The sequence below is a fragment of the Marmota marmota genome, unplaced genomic scaffold (genome assembly GCF_001458135.2).
Source record: "Marmota marmota marmota unplaced genomic scaffold, marMar, whole genome shotgun sequence".
In the NCBI taxonomy this organism is placed as follows: Eukaryota; Metazoa; Chordata; class Mammalia; order Rodentia; family Sciuridae; genus Marmota; species Marmota marmota.
Genome location: NW_025999990.1, coordinates 7,278,500 through 7,301,317, shown reverse-complemented (window position 1 = coordinate 7,301,317; position 22,818 = coordinate 7,278,500). Strand labels below are relative to the sequence as shown.

The 22,818-nt window shown below is 35.3% G+C and overlaps 1 protein-coding gene across 1 annotated transcript in view; it reads left to right on the top strand.

The window, feature by feature from the left end:
* Positions 1-22,818, top strand: part of Phlpp1 (PH domain and leucine rich repeat protein phosphatase 1) — a gene marked incomplete at its 5' end in the record, with an annotated part of 222,766 nt that overhangs the window by 154,512 nt on the left and 45,436 nt on the right. Inside the window, 6 exons of the mRNA XM_015482324.2 lie at positions 7,767-7,913; positions 8,448-8,678; positions 13,017-13,219; positions 15,036-15,096; positions 17,540-17,635; positions 21,757-21,912. Coding sequence (XP_015337810.2) covers positions 7,767-7,913; positions 8,448-8,678; positions 13,017-13,219; positions 15,036-15,096; positions 17,540-17,635; positions 21,757-21,912 — 894 coding nt within the window. The remainder of the gene's footprint in view (positions 1-7,766; positions 7,914-8,447; positions 8,679-13,016; positions 13,220-15,035; positions 15,097-17,539; positions 17,636-21,756; positions 21,913-22,818) is intronic.

The window sequence follows — 22,818 nt, the reverse complement described above, 5'->3', positions numbered from 1 at the left end:
AAACAAATTTCAGATTTATTGGAGTAGATGAAGGCGTGGAGATAGAAACCAAAGGAATTCACAAATTTTTCAATGAAATAATAGAAAATTTCCCAAACCTTAAGAATGAAATGGAAAATCAAATACAAGAGGCTTACAGGACCCCAAATGTACAAAATTACAAGAGATCCACACCAAGGCACATTATGACGAAAGAATATGGATAGAATTTTAACAGCTATGAGAGAAAAATATCAGATTAGGGGAATACCCATTCAGATCCCAGCTGATTTCTCAACACCAACCCTCAAAGCTAGGAGGTCCTGGAATAGCATATACCAAACTCTGAAGGAAAACGGATGTTTACCAAAAATCTTATATCCAGCAAAATTAAGCTTCAGATTTGAAGATGAAATAAAAACCTTCCATGATAAACAAAAATTAAAAGAATTTACAACTAGAAAGCCTGCACACACAGAACATTCTCAACAAAATATTCCATGAAGATGTAATGGGGAAAAACGTGAAAACCAGCAAAGGGAGTACTAAAGGAATAGTCAATCAAAAGGAGACACTAATTCAAATTAAAAAGTAGAAATAAACCCAAATGACTGGGAATACAATCCATATCTCAGTAATAACTATAAACATTAATGGCCTAAACTCAACAATCAAAAGACACAGACTGGCAGATAGTATATTGTTGGGTCTTTTTTTTTTAATCCTGTCTCCAAGAGACTTAAGGCAAAGACACCCACAGACTAAAGGTCAAAGAATGGGAAAAAAAAATCACATGGCTCATACAATAAACAAACAGGTTTCTATCATATCAGATAAAGTGAACTTTAAGCTAAAGTTAATCAGAAAGGACAAAGAAGGACATTTCATACTGCTTAAGGGAATTATACATCAACAAGATATAGCAATTGTAAATATTTGTATACCAAACAATGGAGTATCTACGTTTATCAAACAGATCTTTCTCACTTTTCAAGAATCAGATAGACCACAATACAATGTACTGGGTAACTTTAACAAGCCTCTGTCACTACTGGAGAGATCCTCTCAACAAAAACTAAATAAAGAAGGCATAGAAGTAAAAAATACAATTGATAATTTAGACTTAACAGACATATCTAGACTATTTCATCCATTAATGGCTTAATATACTTTCTTGTCAGCAGCATATGGATCCTTTGCTAATGTAGACAATGTTATGTAAGCTATCACATATGTTGTTATACAATTGTAATATTACCTTAATATATTTTTAGCATCTGTAGGATTATTTTGATCGCTCCCTTTCCATTGATATCAATTTTTGTGTTTTTGCTTTTTTCTCGATTAGACTCATTTGACTTTTATCAAATTTTAGCTGTATTATTTCTTCTTTATTTTATATATATCTGTTCCTACTCTTATTTTTACCTTCCTACTACATAATTTCAAATAGTTTGTTATTTTAGCTTCTTTCTGATACAAATACTTTAAGTTGTAAATGTTCATCTGAGTACTGTTTCATCCCAGAGATCCTGATACTTTAAGCTTTTATTATCACTTAGTTCAGAGCACTTTTTATTTACTTTTCTTGGGCTTTTCTTCTTTGACCTCTGACATATTTATAAGTGTGGCATCTACTTTTGAAATAGTTGATAGGTGGGGATGGGATTCTATATATCTTAAGGTGATTGATTTCTAATGTAATAAATCATGCAGGAAAAAACAGTCTTCATGATTTGAAAATTTAAAAAATGTAATGGAAATGCTTTGTATATTGGTTGTATTGGTTACATACATGTCATGACTGATCAAATTGCATACTTCAAATTGTGCCTATTATTATACTTCAACTTTACTTCAATAAAGCTATGAAAAAAAAATAGAACTACTGGCAGCTAGTAGTCAGAGAAGTAGACAAAGAGTCAAAACCCATGATTGCCTGTTTCCTCAATAGCAGTTTTAAGGGGTGCTGCTCCTGCTTTGCAGTTAATTAGAGATGACTGTGAAGTTGCAGAAAGGAACAGGTGAGAAAAATAATAGTTCACACCCTTAGATACTGCAGCATGTTTCCTGTCTAGATATAGTGCTGCTGTCACTATATCTCTGTTTTATGAGGTAAATAGAGTAGGTAATGCAAATTAAAGAAATGTCATTAACCTGGCAGAGTAGGTAATATTATTAGCTCCCTGCTCCCATTGTTTCCTGCCCCCACTTTTGACGATTATCATCTCAAGCTCCCACTCTGGCAAACAGTTATATACTTTGTTATATGAAACTTAGCATATCTAGCTTGAAAGGGACTTTGGAATTTGCTTGTAAATAACCTGCAGTTATAGTTCCTACCTCTGTAAGTTATCAACTGTATACTTGCTTTGCTTTGCCAGTTTTAAAAAGCTGTTTACTAAGTGGAATACTGTAGTACTGTGTCTTGTAACTTCATTTTTATGATTAACCAAGATTACCCTTTACTAGGCACTGCATAAATGTAAACTTGACTTGTTTTCCCTTCAAAACATTCATTGTCCTCTATTGCTGATAATGCCACCCTTGACGGGGAAAGAAGAGTGAAAAGGCAACACTTTCCATACATCACTGAGTGGCCAGCTTTGACCTGTGGCTTAAAATCATGTGCAGTAGGTATCAGTTTAGATTAAACTCTTTAATGAGGTGTAATAAAAGAGAAAGGGGAGAGATGAAAAGTAGTAATAATGGTGAAAGACAGTAGATTGAGGTTGTGTGCAATAGTCACATAACTTCAGTTTATCTGTGAGCTTGGGAAATAAAAGAAAATGACTTGAAAGGCCTCCTTCTACTCTATTTGTTTTTTTCTTCTTTAGTATTGAGAATTGAGTCCACGGGTGCTCAACCAATGGCCCACATGCGCAGCCCTTTTTATTTTGAGACAGGGTCTCACTAAGTTGCTTGGGGATTTGCTAAGTTGCTGAGGCTGGCTTTGAACTTGTGATCCTCCTGCCTCAGCCTCTGCCGAAATTAACAGGTGTGCACCACCATGCATGGCTCCTACTCTCCATTTTTGATAACCTCTGAGAAATAAGGAAGATGCACTGTTTTAGTCCATTTGGATTTCTCTTAACAAAGTAATTTATACACAGTTGGGTAATTTATAAGTATCATAAAGTTATTATTTACAGTTCTAGAGACTGGGTAGCCTAAGATCAAGGCACCAGCAGATTCAGTGTGAGTGAGTGAGGAGTTACTCTCTGCTTCAGAGATAGTGCCTTCTCTCTGTGTCCTTATATAGCTCTCTTCGGCATTCTTTTTAAGGGCACTGGTCCCATTCAGGAGAATGAAGCCCTCATGACCTAATCCCCTACTAAAAGACCCAACTCTCAATATTGGCACATTTGGGTGTGAAGTTTCAATATATGAATTGGTGGTAGTGGGGGGTCCACAAACATTCACATCACAGCATATGCTTTAATTTCCTTTAGCCTTGACACTTGTGTGTATGTATGTACTATAACGAGATATTTAAATAAAACCCAGAAACGTTTTTTTCTTGTCCTTTTAGCTTCTGAACTATCAAATAGTTATCCTTTGTTATTACTAAACTAACCACTATTATTGTCATCATATATAAAATACTTTTTACTAATCTTGTAATTCTATGATGCTATGATTCATCTTATCTAGATTGAACACTAAGAGGAAATATCTGTACCTGAGTAAATATATTCACAGAACTGAAATATTTGTTTAAAATAGCTATATTTAAAGTATCTCACTAAATGTGTATGTATATATTTTTTTCTCAGACCAACCAGTTTTATTTAGAATTTGGCTCTGTGCTGCTATGATCATTTATCTGGCTTACCTATTGGCATGGCAGAGCTAAAAATCTTATACTATATTTGTTATGGAGAAATAGGGGCTTCTGGTCTTCTATACTAGTGTACTGGCACCTTTCTCTTTCCTCTTCATTCTTTTTTTTTTTTTTTAATTGATGGTAATATGAAGAAAGGTCATCCACTCAGGATTTTGATCTTCTTTCTCTAAGAACTTGCATATTGCCTTTAGCTGTCTGTTTCACCCATTTTAAGTACCAGGGAGAAATTAATTTATGAGGATCTTCCCTCCTTTTTTTCTAAAAGGATTTTTGAATATGCAAGTGCTGGTAATCTGACTTCTACATCTACAAGTAGAAAAAGTGAAATTCCAAGAAAAGTAGGGGTTAGTTTCCAAAAACAAGTAAATTTTAACGTTGGTTGATGTGTTGTGATCACGAACTTGGGTTCAGCCAGGCATAGTGGGACACACCACTATTCCCAGTGGCTTGGGAGGCTGAGGCAAGAGAATAAGCTTAAAACTAGTCTCAGCAACTTAGTGAGGCCCTAAACAACTAGCAAAGCCCTGTCTCCCAATAAAAAATAAAAAGGACCAAGGATATGGCTTAGTGGTTAAGTACCTCTGGGTACAATCCCTGGTACAAAATCACTTGGTTCTCAGAAATAACCCATGCTTTATTTGGTAAACAAGTTTCTGTTTTTCTCTGAGATGAGTTTGGGGCATTGGCTGTACAGGGAAGAATATGAGGGTATATGGGGAATGTGGTGAGAGGGTACAAAAAATCAAGGGTACTTGCAAATCAGAATCAGCTGTTAAAATTTTCAGGTCTAGGATAAAAGTGTAAATGGAGAGCCACATGTCATATTTTTGAATACATAAATTATAGTCAGGCTAACAAACTATCAAATATGTTGTAACAAGTGTATTTTCATTATGTTCTGTAATAAAATTTACATCCTCAAATTCCTTGGGGCATGTACAGTGTACAGTGTACATGTACAATGTAGAGCCAGCTGTCTGTATCTCCTCTCTTTTCATCTCCAGTGCCCTTCCCCACTTGTAGGGATGTGGACACTGCAGTGTACCCTATGGCTTATGGGTCCACAAACACAAGTGGGTGGATGGAGTCCAGGAAGAATTCATGCAAACTCTGCAAAGAGGGTTGATGTCATTTGGTAGAAAACTCCAGGGTCTTGCTTACTCTTAATATGTAGAAAGCATTTCCCTAATGAAATATAATGCAGGCCTCATAAATAACTTTAAGTTTTCTGCCATCTACTTTAGAAAGAGTTAAATAGATTAAATTAGTTTTACTAATGTATTTCATTTAAGACAATATGTCAAAATTATCAGTTATAAAAAATTAATGAGATAGTTTATATTCTTTTATTTTTTTGTACTGTTTTTGAAATCTAGTACAGGTTGGATATCCCTAATCTAAAAACACAAAATCTGAAATGTTCTGAGATACAAAACTTTTGTGCTGACATGATGCTCAAAAATTTTGGATTTTGAAATTTTGGATTAGGGATGCTTAACCTGTCTATACTTTCAGATCCTAAATCTGAAAAACTTCAATATCTGAAACACTTCTGATTCCAAGCATTTGGATAAAAGATATTCAGTCTATATACATTTTAAACTTGGAGAATATATCAATTTGGACTATCCCCATTTCAAGTGCTCAGTAGCCACTGGGGCTAGTGGTACCATATTGGATCTTGTAGCTGTAGGGGAAGGGAGCCTATGTGGTGCTAGAGCTGGGGATATAGCTCAGTGGCAGAGTGCTTGCCTAGCATACATGAGGCTCTGGGTTCAATCCCCAGTACTTGGGGTAGGGTGAGGCATCACAACTAAGACTGAAGGTTCACCAGTACAGGAGGTTATTGGCCTCTGGAATTGAAGACCATCCTCTTCGTCTAAGTGTTTTGTTATTGACTTGATGCAGAGAATAACCATGCCTCTTTCTCTTTGAACTGGTAGCTATTTTAAAAAATAAAATTCAGATACATAAAATGAATGGGGATACTTCTTCAGAGGTTTTTTCTCTTGCTTCCGTGTAAACCTGTCAACTGTGTTGTGCTCTTTCAGCTCACTTCTGCTTCTTTGTTTCAGCAGTGATAGGATTCTAGTAAATTTGTTTGCACAAATAAATTATAACCTGTTATTGACCTGTCCTTCTCCAAAAACTAATGCTTCTATTCCCCATCTTGAGTAATTATTGCTTTGAAATTCTCCTCTCCCCCACTTTGTTTTCTTTTATTTGTTGTTTTAGATACACGTGATGATAGAGCATATTTTGACATATTATACATAGATGGCGTATAACTTATTCTAATTAGGATCCTATTCTTATGGTTGAACATGATGTGGAGTTATCCTGGTTTTGGACATATACCTTCTGGGAGCTCCACTGAACATCTGACAGAGAGAGTGGCAAAAAGCAAATGAAATCTTAGTATTGTTAATAGTTTTGACCTTGGGAATTTTTGGAAAGGGTCTTAGGCATCTCTTCTGGGGTCTACCATGCATGCTTTGAGAAACATTAGAATAGGAATAAAGAGTCCCTATAATTTTAGCTTATATTTTATAGGACATAGAAAATCAGAAGAAGACATGCATTCTTTGTTTTCAGAAGGTCTAATGAATCAAAATATAAATTGGAAAACAACTTAAAAGTGATTTTCAGGTTTAGCAGTAATGCTTTCCTAATTTTTAAAAAATTTGAATTACTACTATGTATACAGTCACCCATTGAAGAAAACAGCTATTAGAAAAAAATCAGGGCAACACTTTCAAACTGTTGGGTGCTTGTCAACTTTCTGTGTAAAATAAACTTTTATTTATCTTTTTAGAATAAAGTTTAGTGTTTTTTTATAGAATGCAGTAAATAGGTCACATGATAAATTCTTAAAATTGCAGATTGGGTTGAATTGGATTTAGGATGTGTGTCGTTTTAGGTGTAGTATTAGACTTGTACAGTTTTTTAAAGATTTAAAAGTTATCTGATTCTCATCTCATATAAAAATGGCAGTGGTCCAAATGTGTGAGTACACAGAGAAGTAAAAATTAAAGATAGCTTCTGCAATTGCTTTAGTTGCTTGGGCAACTGAGAAAGTGAAAGAGCCATTAATAAAAATAGACCAGGAGGAAGGAAGTGCTGAGATGGGATAAAGATGGTAAATTCAGTCTGGGACTGGACATGCAGGGTGCTCAGGAGGGAAGACTGCATGTGATAAGACAGAGAATTGTTCACATTTCAGTGAGATGATGTCCTAGGAAGACAGTGTAGTGCAAATACAAAACTGGCAAAGAATGTATCTGCAAGGAGTATTTCAGTCTGGGATGGGAAGAGGAGACAATGAAGAAGAACAGAGAAGGGGTTGGAAGAGGCCGTGTGAGGGAAGTGTTGCTAAGGTGAACCGAGTAGAGCTTTTCAAGAAGGGCATGTGGGCCGCTGGATCCAGTGCTGTGTTGAGATAGACGAATGGAATTGGTTCTTAAATTTAGAACTACAAAGTCTTGGCTACCTTTAGAGAGTGTTGTTTTGATAAATTTCCATTTATATTTAAGAGAACAGAGGCAGAAGTTTTTGATTTCTTTGAGATGACAGAATACAAAATAGCCAGCTTCCCAGCTCTGCCTGCTCTCTTTGTCTTCCCTCACAGGGATCATTTACCCAGGTGTTCATTACGCAAACTGAGAAACAGCTGAAAATCTTACTCCAGTGGAAAGCACCTCCTCCAACATTCAACTTTATTTCAGAGCGACACATTTGTTTCTAAATATCATGTTAACAGTTGAAGAAAGACACTAGCCTTAGAATCAGATGTGTGTTCTGGCTCTGCTGCTTCCTTTACCTCTGAAGTCTTCGTTTCCACCTCAGTTGAATTTGGGAGTGAGGCTAGGCTATGTTAAAATCATGTGATGTTATACATCTATGATATTTTTCTTTCCTTTTGTTTTATTTATTGTAATAGGTTCACCAAGTTGAAGAGTCTTAACCTTTCCAATAATCATCTAGGGGACTTCCCATTAGCAGTCTGCAGTATTCCAACCCTGGCAGAGCTGAACGTGTCCTGCAATGCCCTTCGTGCAGTCCCAGCAGCCGTTGGAGCTATGCACAAGTATGTGGTGGAATCCCTCAGAAACCTCAGGGAAGCTGCACTGGGTTGTGGCACATGAGATTAGCTAACTTGTTATGTTTGTCATGTAAGTCATTACCCCAAAAGTAGAGATCATACATTGCGTGATCTATGTAGAAATTTTGTTAAGGAGTTCATTCTTTAGAATCTTGTAAAAAGTAAGATATCCTTGTTTTGAGCTGATGGGTAGGTGTGTCTAAACCTGGGGGGAATAAATTAATTTAAAGAAATAACAAGGAAAGATGGGTATTTGGACTGGTTCATACCACAGTTAACTCACATTGTTCCCAAAGATGTCTATCCAAATTGAGAAAATTGATCACAAGTTCCAATAATAAAATGTTAATTTGCTTATTTCTGATTCCTTTTTGCCCCTCATCCATTATTGCCTCAAGCCCTGTCCTTATGCATTTTCAAAGAGTAGTACATTTTTAGTAATATGTTCTTTATGTATATTGATAATAACAATATGAAATGTATAATTCTCTTTGTGATTCTTTATGTTTTCTTTAATAGCTTGCAGACATTTTTGTTGGATGGAAATTTTCTCCAGTCTCTTCCTGCTGAGTTGGAGAACATGCACCAGCTCAGTTATCTTGGTCTTTCATTCAATGAATTCACTGACATTCCAGAGGTACTGGAGAAACTGACTGCTGTGGATAAACTTTGTATGTCTGGAAACTGTATGGAGACTCTTAGGCTGCAGGCTCTGAGAAGAATGCCTCACATTAAACATGTGGATCTCAGGTAACTGTTTATGAAAAACATGCTATCAGAGTGATTGGCTTGTATTTGTGGGGGTTCGTTATAGCTCTTTTGGTGAGATTAGCTAAACCAACTAGGCTGGTTAGTTGAGCTAGGACCTATTTTTCTATTTCTGCCAAGAGGGAAGAGTAATGATTAATAATAGGGTTTGCTCTTACCTGAAATATGTTTGTAAATATTCTCATTGATGAATGACTATATGGCTTGAAGGTCTTAACTTTGTTATGTGAAATCAAACCCAGTTTTTTTTTTTTTTGGCGGGTAGCTGGGTGGTTTACTAGGAGTTGAACTCAGGGGAATTCTACCACTGAACCATATCCCCAACCCTTTTTTGTATTTTATTTAGAGACAGGGAGTCTCACTGAGTTTCTTAGTGCCTTGCTTTTTTCCTGGGGCTGGCTTTGAACTTGTTATCCTCCTGCCTCAGCCCCCCCGAGCCTCTGGGAATACAGGTATGTGCCACTGCACCTGGCTCAAATCCAATTTTAATTTGGGTGAATAGATAGGACCACTGAGTCAGAAAGCTATTTAAAGTAAGTGAAAATGGTTTCATTGAGAACAAGTGGGAAAATTGTTTTCTCTTGCTCCTTCTTATTTGTGACTCATCTGAGGCATTTGACATCATTGAGCATCTCTCCCTTTCTTAAATTTTTTTTTCTTGGCATCCTTAATATAATTTGTTCATTAAGTTAAACTTATTTATTATACTTTTTAAAATTTCCTATCTCTTCATCCTAGTGGCTCCAACCTTAGTTTTCCATTCTTTAAAAAATATAAAACCTGGGCTGGGGTTGTGGCTCAGCAGTAGAGCACTTGCCTAGCGTGTGCACACACACACACACACACGCACACACATATATAAAACCTGTTATCCATCATACTGAAGTTTGAGTATAGCCTTCACTCTGGCCACTCTGGCAAGAGAAAGAAACCTGCATTTTGAATCTGATCACACTAAATCCCAACTGGAAACCACCAGAACAATCTCCCTGCTATATGATAGATGCTCAGCAAAAGATTTACTTTTTTTTTCTAGTGCACAGAGAACTAGTATACAAAGAGGAAGCTTTTTAAAATTTCTCTTTTTAAGGAAAAGCAGGGACTTACAGAGCAACATATAGGAAGGAGTTAGTCCTTAATGCTAACTTGTCCAGTGGGATACTTTTCTAACCAAACTAATTCCCCTATTAACCAGAGGTGACTGCATACCATGCATGTTGAATCTTGAGCAAATATGTTCTCCTTTATAAATTACAGTTAATAAAACCTAGTTCAAGGGCTGGGGATATAACCCAGTTGGTAGGGTGCTTGCCTTGCATGCACAAGGCCCTGGATTCAATCCCCAGTACCCCCCCCCCACACACACACACCTAGTTCATAGAGTTGTGGAGAGAATTGAGTTAAATTGCCTAGCATTTCCAGCAAACATTGTGTTCTGTTATTATTACCCAAGGACGCTTCCCTGCTTGTGGAACCTGCTCAACTGTCATTCTTGGCATTTTATACTGTTTGTCAAAGATGGGTCTGTCCTTGCTTCACTCCTACTTTCCTCTCTGTTGCCAACCTCAAGCCTTAACTCAGGCCTGTCAGTCTCATCATATTGAAGTAGCATCATGTGCCTCCCCTCTTTTCTCCCTTCATGTGGTTTGGCCTGTTAAACTCACATATTCCAGTTCTACAAGAACTACTTTACTTCAACTTTTCTCAGACTGAAGCGATCAAGCCTGTACCACCTAGGGTAGTGTTAGTAATTTGCAGATCTAGAATTTTTAATTTGGGGACTACAAATAGTTCTAATTTATTTGATTCTGAATTTTTTTTGGAATGGGACAGGATAGGGAACTAAACACTTTATCTTGTTAACTTTCTTTCCAAATTGTGAATGTTATTTGCCCCTGAGTGACTTGGATTCAGAAAACCCTCCTATTGTCGAATTTAGGCCTTTTTCAACACATACACTGGTGGTATAAATTTTGTAGAGCAAGAGGTGATGGGTTTCACTGACCTTAGGTGACAACCTGAGATGATTTCTAGGATACTTGGTACTCATATAAGAAGATAGCATTTTTCTTGATCTGAATTAGCTTATGAATAAGATCAATCTGATGTCTAGAAGTAACAATTCTCATTAAAAGCTTTGTGAATTCTTCAGATTTCTAAGCTCTAGCCCGAGTCTTTCAATGATATCAGATATAAGATATTTAAATAGCAGAATAGACATTGGACATTCTATAAATGCTGAATGACTGTGAGTGGATAACTGCTTCTCTCCAGGTCCTGAACTGAGGAGGGAAACATCTGCTTATACTTTCTTGTAATTCTGCCTTAATACTTTAAATTGAAGCTAGTAGAATAATTTAAGGGGAATTTCACTAAACAATGGACTGATTTTTATTATTTGAGTTTCCTTCAAATGGAAATGTTGCATTATATTAATAGTCATTTTTCTTTTAATCTTATTCTGTTGCTTTAAACTGATGTTTTTAGTCTAATGCTGCTTATTCTGTGGCATCATTAATACTCATCCTCATCTGCCTGTTACCTGGTTCTCTCTCCTCAGTATTTCTCTTCCCCAATCTTTCCTAACTCTTCTTTCTCTTCTTGATCAATTTCACTTTAGCTGACCACTGAATAATTTCTCTTTAGTTTCTCTGTTGACATATTTAATAAAATACATGTGGAACAGAGTTCAGTTTCTTTCTTTACTCAATTGGGTCTTTCCCCTTGATTTCACTTTTTGCTGATAGCAGTAGCACCTTGATAGCTACCCAGACACAAAGCATTTGACTCGAGTTTTTCACCAGATTTGATCACTTCTTCTTTCATACCAGTTTCTGTCTCTCATCCCTTCCTTTTCCTTCCCTGCTGCTGCTGTTTCCTAACTGAGCCATTTGCTTCCATTACATATCCTCTCAAGCAAGTACGATCTTGCTCAGAGCCATCAATTCTCTGGTTCAGGGTTCGCCAGCTCTCATCTCTGGTTTCCTTCTGCTAGCATACAACCCCCCTGAGGGTGAGGCTGTGTCTGAGCTGCTCAAATTGTCCTCTAATGTGGGCTGCTAAACCAAATTATTTGCTACGTTTCCACAATGAGAGATGTCTCAAAATTGAGACTCATATTTTAGAAATGTATAGTGATTTTACGTGGAAGTATTTTTTTTTTAAAGAGAGAGAGAGGGAGAATTTTAATATTTATTTTTTAGTTATCGGCGGACACAACATCTTTGTTTGTATGTGGTGCTGAGGATCGAACCCGGGCCGCACGCATGCCAGGCGAGCACGCTACCACTTGAGCCACATCCCCAGCCCACGTGGAAGTATTTTGCAATAGACTTATTTCATTTTGCAGGGAGTCAGCTAGTTTAAGTGTTGTCAAACTTACCTGTTAAGTTGTAATACAGTTTGGATGTGAGGTGTCCCTCCAAAGCTCTTGTTAATGCAAGAATGTTCAGAGGTGAAATGAGTATATCATGAGAGCTATAACCTAGTCAATCCATCCTAGTTTGAATGGATGGTCTGGATGGTAACTATGGGCAGGTGGGGCATAGTTGGAGGATTTGGGTCAGTGGGGTGGCCTTTCCTAGAAGGGTTCATCTTTGAGGTCCTTTTCCCCATGTTCACTCTCTGCTTCACAATCCCACTACGAGCTGTGTGGCTTTCCTTTTTCATGTCCTTCACCCATGATATACTGCCTCATCTTGGGCTCAGAGCAGCGGAGTCGGCCATCTAGAGACTGAGACCTCTGAAACCTTGAGCCCCAAATAAACTCTCCCTCCTTTAAGTTGTTCTTGTTTTGTATTTTAGTCACAGTGACATAATATCTGACTAAAACTAGTCACATGTGGTGTGAGTTATGCGCTAGTCATATGTAGCAGGACTATATACTAGTCTGTGATGAATTAGAAAGTTTGTAAAATAGGCCCTTCACCATAGATTATGGTGATTATGTACTGCTCTTATTTATCCTTGAGCACTCTCTCCATGTTAGCACTTGGTAGGGGCAGTCCTTGATAACTCTTGACCACTACACCTTTCTCTCATATTACTTGCTCCTCTTCCAGACTTAGTGGCCCAAATTGTGTCACGGAATTGTGTCACATTCAAGTGTCACAGAAGGCTAATACCTCTTGAAATTGTACCTGAAATGGCCAATGAATCTGACCAGTTAAGCACAGCCAGTGCTGAGATTAAAGAAGTCATAGAGAACTATAACACCATGAAGCTTGAATCCTTTCTTATTACCCTTGTGTATTAGGGTGTGGCCATTTGTTTATAGCACTGTAGTTAATTATAGTCTCTGTTTGTGTCTTTCCCCTGAAGACTGAACATAATTAGGAAGCTTGTAGCAGATGAAGTAGACTTTCTGCAGCACATCACTCAGCTTGATTTGCGAGATAATAAACTTGGTGATCTAGATGCTATGATCTTCAACAACATTGAAGTTCTACACTGTGAAAGGAATCAATTGGTGACATTAAACATTTGTGGCTATTTCCTGAAAGCACTCTATGCCTCTTATAATGGTATGTAACATAGATCATATCAAAGCTGGACTGTTTTTAAGAATTTACCCAGTGCCATCATCTCTGCCTCATTGATTTCCTTTTCTTCATTTAGTAAAATAAATGTCAAATATATTACCAAGATAAAAGTCATAAAAGAAGAAAGCTGGCTTTATATTTAAAGGGACAGAAAGGGAAGATTTTATTGTTTCTAATTTGTTTTTCTCATATTGTGATAAATATTATGGTTGGTTTGTTTCTTCTGCTGAAAGTAGGAAGGGGGAAATATGAATAATTTCTTGGGCTACCTTATAAAAATTGTGAAACTACAGGGACTTTGATGTAATATTAGAGAGTGAAAGAAAGCCCATTGTGGAATCCAGGCAGTTTCATGTTCCACTAACAAGCAACTCAGCATAAGATAAACCTGAATGATATATCCAAAGGGACTCCATAAAGCAAGAGTCAGTCATTTAATAAATTTTTTTTTAGAATTTGAAAATTATGGCAATCCATAAATGAAAAGATCATATGGTCATACATTTGCTGAGGTGAAGATCTCAGTCCCCTGTAATCAGCAAACTGAATAAAAGCTTATATTTACTACTGCATGGTAAAAATATTTATCAAGCACTTGCTTTATGCATATTATAACCATAGCTCATAGATTCTATAAGATAAGGACATTTTTTAAAAAAAAAATGTCTTCTGTCATCTCACTGGAAAAATGAGCCAAATTTCAAATAGGTTCAGGTTCTAGTACAATCAGTTTGGCTGAGCACTGAAAAGATACAGGGTTTGGATAGTGAAGGCATATGAAACAGGAGGGAAGAACCTGAATGTGGCTTCTTCAGCAATTAGGAGAAAACAGATTTCTGAACTCCATAGCAGTTATTGTGGGATACATGGCTTGAAGTCAGATAGTGAAACTTTGAACCTAGTATAGTAAGCTGTAGAGAACCAGGGGAGATTCTTAAGTGGAGGAGATTGTGTTGGAAGTGATGCTTTCAGGCTGTTAAAGTAAAAGCATTGGATAGGTACATTAAAGGGAGAGAGTGAGGGATTCACTCTTCTGCTAATCCAGGTTATGAGATGAACTTTGTGTGAGCTATTGGGAATTTGCTGCCAGAACTACAGATATGGATTTTAGACTTATCTTCTCAGAGGTTAGTGCCTGAAAGTATGATAACTAGAAGAAATAAAAAAGCTGGTATGAAAAGTTAACCTATCAGCTCCTCACAGTTGACTGGGGCCAAGTGGGCAACCAGATAGGAGCTGAACCTGTGAATTACTTGGCAAGCATTTAACACAGCAGGACATTTAGAAAGGACTCTGTCCAAGCCACAAAGCCCTAGGTGGACAGTGGTGTCACATTTCATAAAGTTTGAAGAAGAGTTTTCAGATTGGAGAAGAGGAATTCATTTGTGACCCTCCAGAGAGTGCTGTTCATATGTTGAGGAAGGCAAAAGCCAGATGGTATTTGGCTTTAGGAAAGGAACCCTATGTGTTAAAAAGACAATACTCATTTGGTTAATCTATTAGATACAGCTTAGCACACATAACAAGAGAAAAGCCACAGCAAATGAATAGGAGAGAGGTAGGAAGATAGAATGAATGACTTATTTCAATCCCTGAATAAAAATCTTCTGATTAAGTTAAAGAAGTTTTCCTTACTTTCCGGTGGTTTAAATATTGAACAATTGGATGTATTGTAGTTCCTAAACTAAACAGTGGAGGATAAAGCACACAAAAAATGATATTCTGCATACATAAAGAGTCTTTGTGTCATTTGGATAGTAATGTTTTTATGGTTTGTTTTTTTTCTCTTCTCTCCAAGAACTAGTTCAACTTGATGTTTATCCAGTTCCAAATCATCTGTCCTACATGGATGTTTCAAGGTAAGAAAACAAGTCTCAGAGAACTCTTGAGTCTACTTTAAAGTTGTTTGGATAATTATAATTATGTCTGTTCGTAAGATAAACACTTTTTTTAGATCTTGAAGGTAAACAATGAAAAATTGATTTTAATGGTCTTCTCAAAAATGCGATTGTTTCTCCATTAAAATACATCTGTACACTGTAATGTAGCTCATACAAGAAAAATCAGAGTGTCATTTTGGACTTCAGTTTGAACATCATGTTTAGGCTTGAAAGATTTTGAGTTGAGGGTCATGACTTGAAGGTCCAGTAGCTTTTAATTATATCAACCATGTCTTCTTTCCCTGAAATAATACTAATTCTTTATTTTTAGAGTACTATATTTCTTTTGATTCCTCCTCTTTGTTATTTTGTACATATATTTTCTTGCCAAGTACTCTTAGAAAATAGCCATTAAGCCAGCTTAGGTTTCTGAATACATTTTCCAATAGGTTGACCATCTTACCTTTTATGAAAATTTGATTCTGCAGCTTATATCTATTCCAGGACCCACAAGTATTCTAATTTACACTTTTCCCTGATGACACAAAGGTATGAGTCTGTCTACAGCATGTACTTACAGAAATTAAACTTTAATAATTTTAATACACTGATTGAAATTTACATTAAAGGAAATTCCAAAAGAAATACCACAGATTTCTGGACTCCTGGGAGTCTATGGCTCTTTCAAGGTGATGACTGTTAAGTCATTTCAATGTGTAAATTCTCATGTTTTTAAAAGTCACCATAGTTTGTAATCCCAACTGTAGTGTGATTCAAGATACACAGAATTTGCCTTTTATCATGAAAGTACACATTCTTAGCTATTTTAATAATGTAGACATAGTTATGTATGAATGTGTTGGTATTTAGCTGTTGGAAGAATTATTACAATTATAATTTATTATATATTTATAATTATAAAATGATAAAATTCTTTGAAGAGTGCTTCATGCATTCCCCACAAAAATACACATCAAACAGTTGTGTTTAATGAAGTTGAAGTTAGACACTACATGATTAAGTTCCTTTCTGTTCTCAGTTCTGGAAGTTATTTTCACCTTTTAAATAAGAATAGTGCAGGAGTGAGGTTTGCATACATTGGTGCATATAAACATCTTGAACAGATTTGTTTTAAAGAGCTGGCTAGCTCTTTTCTCTTATTTGTAGAATATAATTGATAAGTGTACCCACTGAAACCCTGAAGTCAGCCTGAATTGGCAATACTTTGTGTCACGCTTGTTTCTGAATTCTGCCACTTAGATGTCATTCACCTTCCTTTTGTAACACTCACTGGAACATGCTCCACCTCCCAAGCTGTCATCTTGTCACGCTGTTTACTAGTTCCTTAGAGTTCCTTGGGACAAAGTTCTTGAGTTATTTTAATCATTTATAAGAGTTTTCATTTCTGTATGTTGAGATTACTTTCATGATGGAATACTTTTACTCTCCTATTGTGTCAATCTTTACCAGAACAGTGTGTATCTAAACTAGACAGGAAAAAAAATAATGCCTTCTGTTTTTATTTTTTTTTTAATTTTTATTGTTGGTTGTTCAAAACATTACATAGTTCTTGATATATCATATTTCACACTTTGATTCAAGTGGGTTGTCTGTTTTTATATTTTAATTGGAAAATGATATAGTAGCAAGATTTTGGAACATGATTTTTAAATCATGTATAATTCCCACCACCCTAACATCATAACTATATTCACTTTTGCTGTAATGTCTTACAGTCCTTGGCCCAAGCATCATTTTCACAGAATTGTTCATCTGTTGGGACTGGGGTATAGCTCACTGGTAGAGAATGCTTACCTAGCATATTTGAGGGCCTGTCTTTGCCTAATGGTCTATTTATTTAATAATTAAAGTCATCATTAGTTCAGTTCACTTATTTCTAGTAATTATAATTACCATCTAATACCTACTGGTCCCATTTTAAAGTCACTTCTCACTCTTTCTCTTTATTCATGGATATGTTTTCATGATACCAGCTGGAATTGGGAAGTATTTTAATGTTAAAGGGTAAAAATGCAAATTTGAAAATAAAACTAATGTCATTTGACTCTTTGACTTAACCAGAAGTGTTCATGTATTTTTCTCAGTATAAGATATTCTGTCCCTTAACTTGTATTTATATATTTTTTAGGAAAGTACTCTGGCAACTAGGATTTTTTAAATTTTAATTTTATTTGGATTTTAGAGAGGATGCATGTGGTTTTACAGTGTTCCTTCTTGTTCTGTATTTCTTCTTACTTTCACAAATAAGAGAATAAAGTGAACACGCATATCCTTTTGATTTATCTCATTGTGTTTTGGTATGCCATTAAAGTTTTATTTATTCTTTGTAATTATTTTGAATTTAGAATCACACTTGAGGCCAAATTTAATTTTAAAAATAACTATGTGTTTTTATATTTAGAAACCACTTAGAAAATGTGCCTGAGTGGGTATGTGAAAGCCGAAAACTAGAAGTTTTGGATATTGGCCATAATCAAATATGTGAACTTCCTGCCCGGTAAGCATTGTGGATCAAGTGAGAGAATCTTAAAATAGATGAGCAATGAATAGAAATGCTGATTTTAGTGTTTAACTTGTTTTTATGAACCTAGAAAAGAGTTTATTTTAAAACCTTATTTGGTGCCTTTACCCCATCTGTGTCTTCATGGAGTAAAGACTAGACTGAGGTTTTGACTCTCAGGCAGGCCTTCAAACATGCCAAATGATGGTGCTTGGTGGAAATTTTTAAATAAACCAAAAGAAATGTTCAAAGGCTCAACAAATAAATGAATGGTTCACCTCTAGTATATTAATTTTTTCAGGATCTTCTACTTTTGTCTATTGACTTAACATATCTACCTTTCCTATAAATAATTTTTCCCCTTATACTATAACTTTGGTGGGGGTATTGTTAGATCATTAAAGCTTGAAGGTCGAACTCAATTCTCTCTCTTTTTTTTTTTTTCTTGAAATGACATTTGGAGTAGAAGATCCAAGAAATTCTCTTTCCTTTTTTCTCATAACATTTGTTATTATTTTTATTTCATAATTTTCACTTCAATGTTAAGAATTTCAAAATAGTCATATTATGATATCTAGTATCCATAGATATAGATAAATGTTTTCAAGTTGACTAATTGTGGAACAAAATTGGACTGTTTAGACTAGCCTTGCAATTAATAACTGAAAGAGTAATTTCTCCCAGGACTGTCCTGTCACACTTCCTGTGAGGACTGAAGTGCTCTATTTCTGTGCTGTCCAGTAAGGTATGTCCAGCCACATGTAGCTGTTGAACACTTGAAATGTGGCTGGTGTGATTAAGGAACTGAATTTTTTATCTTATCCTAGTTTAATAATTTAAATTTAAGTAATCACTTGTAAGCTAGTAGCTACAACAATTAAGGTTAGTTATTTCAGACATTTTTAGCCAATCACTGAATAGAGAAAGTCAATTGTTTCTACCAATGCACAGTCCAGAATATCAGTGAAAATACTGTAGAATGCATGTCACCATTTTGGAGTAGTTTTTACTTTAGATTACTTTCACATGATCTTTAGATATATGATTTGTATTCACAAAGAACAAGAATAATTATATATGTATAAAATATATAATTATTTTATATATATATATATATATATATATTTATTTATTTATTTATTCTTGTTCTATCTATCTACTTGACAAGCCTAGTAAATGTTTTAGAGTTGAGCTGCCTAATAATGGGGGGGTTACTCATCATTGAGCCAGGTGGCTATTGAGTTATTGAGTTTTAATTGAGAAGTGTGACATGTTCTAATTTAGAAGTTCTCTAAGTGTGAGATATATATATTACATGCAAAATATTAACAACATTGTATATTAATTGCATTATAAAATATTTTAGATATGTTGGGTCAAATAAAATACAATATAAGAATCATTTTTTATACTTTGTTTTAATGTAACTACTGGAGTTTAAAATTACTTAGTTTGTGTTATATTTCTGTTAGATAATACTGTGATAGAATAAAATCATTAAAGAAAAGATTCTTTTGTCCATTTAAGCGTTTACAAATGCAATTAAGAAAATGTTACATTTTCTTCAGTTGTATTTTATTATCATAATCACCTCTCCCTTTCCTCCTCTTGTCAATGTATTTTTTGGTTTTTCTTTGGTTTAATCCTAAAAAAAAAATCTTTCATAAAAGAAATCTAAGTTACATTTTCAGTTGCTGAAAACAGCTCAGGTAGTTTCTGTTTGTTCTTCAGCTGTACATCATACTTATAAATTTGATCCATTTGAAATCACTCTCAGCCCACGAGTGTTAAATTGAGCATTTATGTGACCCTGTGTAGCCCATCACCATTATCAAAAGGATAGATATGTGTGGATATGTGTGTGTTTGGGTGTCTATGTCTTGCCCTTTTAGAAGAGGAAGACTGAAAACAAAAATCGGCTACTATTAGTGGGGGAAATTAATTTGTTGCAATTTTTTTTTAACCATTATCTTTTCTCCTGTTTTCTCTCTTCTGTTACCCCTTCTGACCCTTGATCCAACAGACAGCACATAAGTGATTGAGGCCTCTATTTTGCTACCAAAGAGAATTTTTTATATTTACACACACACTTAAAATAATTACAAGATATCTCATACTTTACCCAATCTTCCTAAAGTTCATTAATCTTAAGATTGAATGTGTATCAGTTCAGGCTTTGGGGGGAATCTAAAAGTTTATTCAAAGCAGATACCAAATGCTCTATTGTCAAAGCATTTAAATTGTGTGTGTGTGTGTGTGTTTAATGTGGGACAAAACAATATGTATTATTTTCTCTTGTGGTGTTTAGCTGCAAACTTTCTAAGGGCTGTATTGTTGATGTCTTATTCAGACAAGACAGTGAGTTATTACTTAAATTTTATTTCTCTAAGTAAGGCATGTGAAAGTTTAACAAAAATTATTATTTAGAAGTGGAAATGCATTAAAGGAAAAGAAAGTATTATAATGCTTAGCATAAAAAGCAGTTGAACTGAATCTAATAACATTTAATATGCTGTAGTTGATAAAATCTACTGTTTTGTTTGGAAAAATCAAGATAAAGAATTTTTCACTCCCGTCTTTCAGTTTTCCATGTGTTAAGAATAAAAGGAAAAAAATAATACATATCTCCAAATCCTGAATTGTTGGGTTGGAGTCACTATTCTAGAGATTGCCCTGTGACAATAGCGACTGCACACTGGCCTGGATAGTCTGTCCTGTCACACTGATGTCTAAACCTGTAAAATCAGATATCTTTAGTGGTGACCTATAATGTGAAGGGTTGAGGCAGGTTGCTAACATCTTTGTAAGAAAGAATATAATTTTTATATTTAAAGTGAATAAAGGTATGCCATAATATAGAGTGATTTTTAACAGTTGTGAGTCAAAGAATACAAAATTTCAGTTAGGAAGGGGAAATAAGTTTAAGATACCTTTGTGTAAAATGTGACTATAGTTAATAATAATGTATTATATTGAAAATTACTGAAGGTAAAGGTTCTCACCACAAAAAATGATAGGTATGTGAGGTAATGTGAGGTAATGCCTATTAATCAGCTTGATTTAGCCATTTTATAATGTATACATATATCAAACATCATGTTGTAGACCATAAATATATATATATATATATATAATTTTCTTACCAAATAAAAATAAGTTAATTTTAAAAATTAGGGTTACCAGTAAGATCAGAATGGTAGAAAACAGGTGGATGAGGAAGCCTCATTTTCACTGCAGCATAAATGAATTCTTACTCTATAGTGATCATGATGCAAATTATAACCTGGCATTTTCCACAGCTCCCAGATGTTTGTGTTTAAACCCAGCACCTGTTTATTCTCTATTACTGTTGGAAAAGTCTGAAGTGGTCATAATGCACACTTACATTAGATTAACAGGTATTCATTATTGATTTTGTTCCAGTAACCCTTAGAAGAAATGCAGTCAATCTTTTAAACAGTTCTTTAAGGCTCACAAGAAAATAGTCGATAAAAGGTATTCTGCTCTCTTTAGGAGGGAGTCTCTTCCTTGGTGTAAGATTAAACCAAAGAGAAAGCAAAAATATATTGACATGAAGCATAAGAAAGGATAGATGATTATGATTTTAAAACTGAAAGAAAATGTAACAGTTTCTCAGATGCATTTGTAAAATTTAAGTTGGCTAGAAGAAGCCTTTATTTGATGTTGATCCTTTATGTAAAGATTGATGGCTGTGCTATGTTTATTTAGTAGCTTTGTGGGTAGAACACCCAGCAGTATAGGGCCATATAAGACACAAGCCTTACCTTGGAGAATCATACAACCTTTCAAAGCCCACCCTGTGAATCTAACAAAATTGGATTGACCTCTTTAGTGTTTACCTCTATGAAACTTGTTTTTCTCTAAGAAGAGCTTCTTAGCTCAATATCCCTTTTCATAATTTTCCTTGCCCTCATTTTTTAAAAGTCTAGAAAGTATTGAAGTTTAAATCTCCAAGTTTATATGAACTTGCAGTTGCTTTGAATGAATGTGAGATTTTGGAGGATTTTAAAGTATTCTGCTCTTACTCATTTTCTAATCTTTATCCCAAATTAGCTTAAAGTAAGTTGGATTTTTGTCTTCTGTCCCTTTTTGTACAGCTTATTTTGTAACAGTAGTCTCCGGAAACTGCTGGCAGGACACAACCGGTTGGCAAGGCTGCCTGAGCGGCTAGAAAGAACCTCGGTGGAGGTCTTGGATGTGCAGCATAACCAGCTCATTGAGCTACCACCTAACCTCCTCATGAAGGCTGACAGGTAAAGTGCTTTGTCTGTCTTGTGTGTTCACCTGCATCTGTATGGTACCCCTCGCTGGCCTTTTTGTCTTCTCTGAAGTGAGACCATGTGTGAGAGTTTTCTGATTATTCAGCTTGGATTTATGAAGAGAATTGTTTTGCCACCCACATCTCTGACCATTTTGTAGGGGGTGGAGCCAGGGATATCCTATAGATTCTTTATTAACTTTGCTGCTCTCTGGAGAGAGGGGTAGATTATGTTGTATGTAATACGTGGTGGGGATGCCAGTGTCAAACAAGGATGAGAAGTGCACTTGCCCACATTGCCACCTGGCCAGAACTTGCACCAGCTGCTCCAGGCTTAGCTTAATTAGCTTATCATTCACTGGTCCTGCTTTCCATATTTGTGACTTTCATGACAGAGATGGGTTTTCCCAGAGTTTGCTTATTTCTTTTTTTTAATCGGTCCTTCTTTACCAATCTTTCCCCTCACATTTAAGTAACATATTTTCTTTTGAACAAACAGATTTTTTCTAAATAACTTGTATTAGTAAGCCTTTGAAGAAGTTGTTTTGATGAGGGGATTAATTTATCCACCATGTGAAATTCTGTTTTCTATGAAGAGCTACAACATAGAAAACTTTAAAGAAAGCAGTAAATAACAGTGAGTGTTAACTTACTTTGAAACATCTTGTTTGCTTCAGAGTCCTTGTTACATATACTAAAATGCTCCATAGGCTGGTGCCTAAATCACTTTGACCTCTGCTAATGTTTTTTTTTTTAGGAAGTGACCATTACTTTAGAGACAACAGGAAGGATCTAACTATGAGTGTATCCTCGTGATGAAAATTTTTAAAAGATAAATTTAATTTTGTGCTTCTACAAGCACAAAAAAGGAAATGAATATTTTAACTTAAAAAGAAATTTT